The 6,676-nt window shown below is 54.2% G+C and overlaps 1 protein-coding gene across 1 annotated transcript in view; it reads left to right on the top strand.

Annotated features, from left to right (window-relative positions):
- Positions 1-1,498, top strand: part of LOC132585914 (mRNA decay activator protein ZFP36L2-like) — a 17,138-nt gene extending 15,640 nt beyond the window's left edge. Inside the window, 3 exon segments of the mRNA XM_060257790.1 lie at positions 661-856; positions 858-1,443; positions 1,446-1,498. Of these exon segments, the coding sequence (XP_060113773.1) occupies positions 661-856; positions 858-1,443; positions 1,446-1,498 (835 nt within the window).
- The last annotated feature ends 5,178 nt before the right edge of the window (positions 1,499-6,676 follow it).

Below are 6,676 nucleotides of genomic sequence, written 5' to 3'. Positions count from 1 at the left end.
AGCAACTGACCCAAGCTCCATAGCAGAGAGATTTGGGGGGACAGATAGGGTTCCCAAGCTCCTGCCGGGGGTGGAGATCCCCCTCTTGGGAGGGCCTCAACCCACTGGCAGGGGCTAGGCCACCAGGGAGATCCTGAACCCCCAAGAGCCCCATCCCCCAGACGTGACATCATCACGCCAGGAACGTAGTGCCAGGGACACTCTAGGACTCACGCTAAAAACTCTACGGTACCATAGAGTTATCTCAAATCCTAGAGTGTTTCCAGTCTGATGCTCTAGGAATTGTGGTAAAACTCTATGGTACCATAGATTTGAATCTGTTGTTTTAAGTTGCCTCTCTTTATAATAACGATCATCATCAAACTGTATGATATAATGACATTGATAACTTATGCTAGTGTGTCCCTAAGCACAGAAAGAGATTTTTAAAGTGACATTAAAGAGATATTTAAGCGTAGCATACATGCACTGAATGTCCCATTTTCCTCTTTGATCCCACCTGAAGGTTGGCAACCCTAGAACTGGCTAATAACTATAATGCCTTCTTTGTGGTGGCTCCCTTCCCCCCTTGTTTGCAAACCTTGACTGTCGTCCCCCTTCTTCCCCCTGCAGACTTTTTTGAGACTGAACGTGCAAGAGACTGCCCGGGGTGGACGCCAGAACCCCTCCAGGATTCCAGCGGACCTTCTCAGCCTGCCCTGTCGCCCTCTCTGCATCCCGCACTCGTGACCTGGAGCGTCTGGACGATGCCTCCCTCGCCCCTCTGGTGGCCGCCGATGGGAGCGACCCGGCATGGCCCCTCCAGGGGGAATGGGCCCGGGACGCCCAGCTGCCCCGCACCAGCCTGCAACGCATCCCCCTTCCGGGCGGACCGCTCGGTGAGCCTGATCGAGGGGTGCCGGGGCGAGGCCAAAGCCGTCTCGGCGCGCTACAAGACGGAGCTGTGCCGCACCTTCGAGGAGAGCGGCACCTGCAAGTACGGGGCCAAGTGCCAGTTCGCCCACGGGCCCGGGGAGCTGCGGGGGCTCAGCCGGCACCCCAAGTACAAAACGGAGCCGTGCCGTACCTTCCACACCTCCGGCATCTGCCCCTACGGCTCCCGCTGCCATTTCATCCACAACGCCGAGGAGCGCCGGCCCCCGCCCCGGGCCCCTCCACCGCTCCACCACAGCATCAGTGCCGGGGAGCCCTTCCCTTTGGCCTCCCCGCCGTCTCCGCCTCCTCCCCCCGCCTCTTGCACTCTCTGCCTCCCCAACGGGGCGGCCGCCTTCCCTTGCGACGCCCTTGGGTGCTCGCTCTGCAAGGCCCCACTTGGCTCCTCGGGGCCGTTCCCCTTCCCGGGGCTGCTGCTGCTCCAGAAGAGCCTCTCAGCCGATTCCCTCTCAGATCAGGAAGACTCGGGGAGCTCCGGGGCCAGCAGCGGCTCAGCATCTCCAGGCCTTGGGCCCTCGGCCGGCGCCTCCCCATCTTCAGCCATCTCTCCACCTCCGATGACTGAAGGAAGGTTTTGAGGGGTGCAGGGAGAGGAGCGACTGAGAAGGGTCTTTCCCAGGGAGCTGAATAAGGTTGCCAATCCCCAGGTGGGGGCAGGGGATCCCCCGGTTTGGAGGCCCTCCCCCCGCTTCGGGGGAGGGAATCCTTGCTGGGCACGCCATTATTCCCTATGGAGACTGATTCCCATATGGTATAATGGAGAATTGATTCCTGGGGCTCTGCAGGGGCTATCTTTTGAGATAGAGGCGCCAAACTTTCAGCACAGCATCCCGTGCCTCTCCCCAAAATACCCGCCAAGTTTCAAATGGATTGGGCCAGGGGGTCTATTTCTATGAGCCCCCAAAGAAGGCGCCCCTGTCCTTCATTATTTCCAATGGAAGGAAAGCATTTAAAAGTTGTGTGGTCCCTTTAAATGGGATGGCCAGAACCCCCGTTGGAGTTCAGTGATGCTTGTCACACCCTTGCTCTTGGCTCCACCCCCAGTGTTACCTGGCTCCACCCCCAAAGTCCCCAGATATTTCTTGAATTGGACCTGGCAAGCCTAGAGCTGAAGGGGCGCCGAAAGCAGCTGCTGGCGGTGCGGGTGCGAATCCGGCTCTTGACGAAGGTTAACGAGTTCTGCAGGTTTCTGAGTTGTTTCCGAAACTTGCGAAACCTTCCTGAGCGGAAGCTCAGGCGAGAAAGTGAAGCCGTTCGACGGTCTCGCTAACTGGGCTCTTTCCCGTTGAGAAACATTCCCAGAACTTCTTCCCTTCCATTTGTAGGGGAGAGAGCGACATCTGCCTTAGGGTCGCCAGCCTCCATGTTCGACCTGGGCATTCCCTGACGTCACAGCTCATCTGCAGACTACAGAAGATAGTTCCCCTGGAGAAAATGAATGCTTTGGAGGGGGGACTGCGCAGCACCGCAGCCCACGGAGGCCCTGCCCTTTTGTAGGAGTTTCCCAACCTGGAATTGTCTACCCTATGATGGCTGACGTGTGCTCTTGGGCGGGAAGGGCTCTGCCGAAGCTGTTCCTCAAATGGGAACTGGTGTGGGGTGAATGTCCCCCTCCCTATGCGGTCAGCCAGCTGCCCTGGTGTCCTATCGTGGCACAGGGGCCTGTGGGGTTGCCGGGCCCAGCTTGGGAAATTCCTGGAGATTTGGGGGTGCAGTCTGGGGAAGACCGGGACCTCTAGGGTTGCCTATCCCCAGGTGGGGGCAGGGGATCTCCCAGTTTGGAGACCCTCCCCGTGCTTCAGGGTCGTCAGAAAACGGGGGGAGGGGAGGGAAATGTCTGCTGGGAACTCTATTATTCCCTATGGAGATTTATTCCCATAGAAAATCATGGAGACTTGATCCGTGGGTATCTGGGGCTTGGGGGGGGGCTGTTTTGGGGGGTAGAGGCACCATATTTTCAGTATAGCATCTAGTGCCACTCCCCAAAATACCCCCCAAGTTTAAAAAAGGTTGGACCAGGGGGTCCAATTCTATGAGCCCCCAAAGAAGGTGCCCCTATCCTTCATTATTTCCTATGGAAGGAAGGAATTGAAAAGGTGTGCCGTCCCTTTAAATGTGATGGCCAGAACTCCCTTTGAAGTTCAATGATGCTTGTCACAGCCTTGACCTTGGCTCCACCCCCAAAGACCCCAGATATTTCTTGAATTGGACTTGGCAACCCTAGGGACCTCTGTGGGGTACAAGGCAACAGAGTCCACGAAGCCAAGCTGTTTTCAGCTGGGGACCTGATCTCTGTCGTCTTGGAGATAAACTGTAGTTCTAGGAGATCCCCACATCTTGCTTGAAACTAGGGTTTGCCAAGTCAGCTTCACTACTGCAGGAGGGCGGCTGTTCTCTTGTGTGTGCTTAGTGCACATGGTGTGATGATGTCATCACACTGGGGGATGTCGCACCGGGGACGCTCTAGGACTCACAATAAAACTCTACGGTACCATAGAGGTTTTTGCCGCGATTCTTACAGTGTCATGCTGGGGACAGTCTAGGATTCATAGTAAACCTCTATGGTATCATAGAGTTTTGCTGTTATTCCTAGAGCATCCCTGGCGTGATGGCGGCACTTCTGGGTGATGTCATCACGCAGGGCATGTTGTGCGGTGACGGGGCTTTTGGGGGGCGGGGATCCCTCCTGAAGCCCAGTGACCCTAGCAGTGGCTTGAGAGACATTCTTGGAGGGGAAGGAACATGCACATTCCTGTAAGTTCCTGGTTGGTGAAGAGTTGTTTTATTGAGGATCTTCCTTTTCCGGTCGGGACTGCATTGGTTTGGCAGGGAAAGGATTGCTCCCCCAGGTCTGCATGTGGCATTCCCTGGAGCGGAGGTCCCCAGCCTTTTTGAGCCTGTGGACACTTTTGGAATCCTGACCGTGGGCACTGGGTGAAGCCACAAAATGGCTGCCACAAGATGCAGAGCCAGTCACAAACTGGCCACCACAGGAGCGCTACAAAGTACTCTAATAGCCAGAAAAGAGTTTCCGGCTCAACATTAGGAAGAACTTCCTGACTGTTAGAGTGATTCCTCAGTGGAACAGGCTTCCTCCTCTGGAGGTGGTGGGCTCTCCTTCCTTGGAGGTTTTTCAACAGAGGCTAGATGGCCATCTGACAGCAGTGAGGATCCTGTGAATTTAGGGGGAGGGATTTGTGAGTTTCAGCAAACGTGGACTATTGCACCCTTCTTAAATCTTCGTTCGCGAAGCCAAGCCGAGAGAGAGAGAGGGGGTTGAACTCAATGACCCTGGAGGTCCCTTCCAACTCTGTGATTCTATGAACTACCTGACCATTAGAGCGATTCCTCAGTGGAACAGGCTTCCTCGGGAGGTGGTGGGCTCTCCTTCCTCGGAGGTTTTTAAACAGGCTGGATGGCCATCTGACAGCGATGAAGATCCTATGAATTTAGGGGGAGGTGTTTGTGGATTTCCTGCATTGTGCAGGGGGATTGGACTCGATGACCCTGGAGGTCCCTCACAACTCTAGGATTCTAATAGCAATAATCTGACTTTTCAAGTAGATGCTCATTTTAAGAGGACGTCTTTTAATCCGCACAGCCAATTGGTAGCCCCGCTGGGCAAATGTCCTGACTAGCCCCTCCTACCACCAAAACCTTCCCTTCACCAGACTGGCAGAGCCTTGCGTGGACATTCCCCCCACCCCACCCCACCCCCAGACGCTTTGGAAATCCTCAGCTGTGTTCTCCTTTATTTGAAAGGGCAAGCTGAACTCCCCCACCAGACAGGGCTGAGTCACTCCACTCCTTTCGGGAGTATGGACCAGGGAAGCAACATTTCCCGTAGCAGGAGGGGCTTGCAGAGAGGCAGAAATCCCCAACCTCAGGCCCGTGGTCGCTCCCGGCAAAGAAAGCCGGAGGCGGAGGCTGCGCGTTCGAAATCAGTCAATGGGGATTTCTAAACACCACCCAGAGCCAGTTTGGTGTAATGGTGAAGTGTGCAGATTCTTATCTGGGAGAACCGGGTTTGATTCCCCACTCCTCCACTTGCACCTGCTGGCATGGCCTCGGGTCAGCCATAACTCTGGCAGAGGTGGTCCTTGAAAGGGCAGCTGCTGTGAGAGCTCTCTCAGCCCCACCCACCTCACAGGGTGTCTGTTGTGGGGGGAGAAGATATAGGAGATTGTGAGCCGCTCTGAGATTTGGAGTGGAGGGCGGGATATAAATCCAATATCATCTTCTTCTGCTTCTTCCCATCAACAGGTGTGGATTTTAAAATGCTTGAGGGACAGGGGGTGGCAAAGATCCAGTCTGCCTCCTGCTCCCCAAATCCCAGGGGGAAAAGGCTGTTTGTCCCACTGTGAAGGCAAGGGGGGTTTTCCAAGGAGGGCAACGGATGATCCAGGATCTAGGGCTGCTTCCCTACTGACTGTTCGGCTTGTCCTGGAGGTGGATGTGAAACCATTTGGCACCATTTCCCCTCCTCTAGCCCCCCTACACCCTTAGCCCCACTTAAAATCCTAGAGTTGGAAGGGTCCTCCAGGGTCATCTAGTCCAACCCACTACAACAAGGCAGGAGACTCACAAACACCTCCCCCTAAATTCACAGGATAGAATCATAGAATCATAGAATTGGAAGGGACCTCCAGGATCATCTAGTCCAACCCCCTGCACAAGGCAGGAAACTCACATACACCTCCCCCTAAATTCACAGGATCTTCATTGGGAGGGAGTTTAAAAAGTTGTTAATAGCAATGCTCAGGGGTGGAATTCTAGCAGGATCTCCTTTGCATATTAGGCCACATCCCTCTGAGGTAGCCAATATGAACATATGAAGCTGCCTTATACTGAATCAGACCCTTGGTCCATCAAAGTCAGTCTTGTCTACTCAGACTGGCAGCGGCTCTCCAGGGTCTCAGGCTGTTTTTCTTGCCTGGACCCTTTTTAGTTGGAGACACTGGAGAGGGGGAGTTGAACCTGGGACCTTCTGCTTACCAAGCAGATGCTCTACCAGTTTCAGTTTCAGTTTATGTCAGTTTATTTCAATTTATATCCCGCCCTTCCCGCTGAAGCAGCTCAGGGCGGCTCACAACATATAAAATCTAACATAAAGTTTACCACTGAGCCACCATCCCTCCCCAAGAGCTTACAATCCTCCAAGAGTTTACAAGGCTCTTTTTTGTAAGCTCTTGGAGGATTGGCTACATCAGGGGGTGTGGCCTGATATGCAAAGGAGCTCCTGCTAGAATTCCACCCCTGGCAATGCTACCCCAAGGAAGCGTGGTGTGGTGGTGAAGAGTGTCTAAACTAGGAACTGAGAGACACAGGTTCAAATCCCATTTCTGCCGTGAAAGGACTGCTGAATGACCTTGGACCAGTCAAATGCTCTCAGCTTGACCTATGCCATGGGGTTGTTCTGAGAATAACTTGAAAGACAGGAGAACAACGAAGGCCGCAGGGGGTCCCTGCTCACTGGGAAGAAAGGAGGGGTTTCTTTCTTCTTCCTTTCTCCCTCCCTTGCAGCTCTCAAAAATCTGATATTTATTCTACATGGCTGTTATGTTAAGCAAGTTTGGCCCTCTCTGGTTTTGTACATCAGGGGTGGCCAACGGTAGCTCTCCAGATGCTTTTTGCCTACAATTCCCATCAGCCCCAGCCAGCATGGTCAATGGCTGGGGCTGATGGGAGTTGTAGGCAAAAAACATCTGGAGAGCTACCATTGGCCACCCCTGCTGTACACAAT

Source organism: Heteronotia binoei, chromosome 17 (genome assembly GCF_032191835.1).
Source record: "Heteronotia binoei isolate CCM8104 ecotype False Entrance Well chromosome 17, APGP_CSIRO_Hbin_v1, whole genome shotgun sequence".
Classification (NCBI taxonomy): domain Eukaryota; kingdom Metazoa; phylum Chordata; class Lepidosauria; order Squamata; family Gekkonidae; genus Heteronotia; species Heteronotia binoei.
The sequence above is the reverse complement of the archived record's forward strand: the minus strand, read 5'-3'. Positions and strand labels throughout refer to the sequence as shown.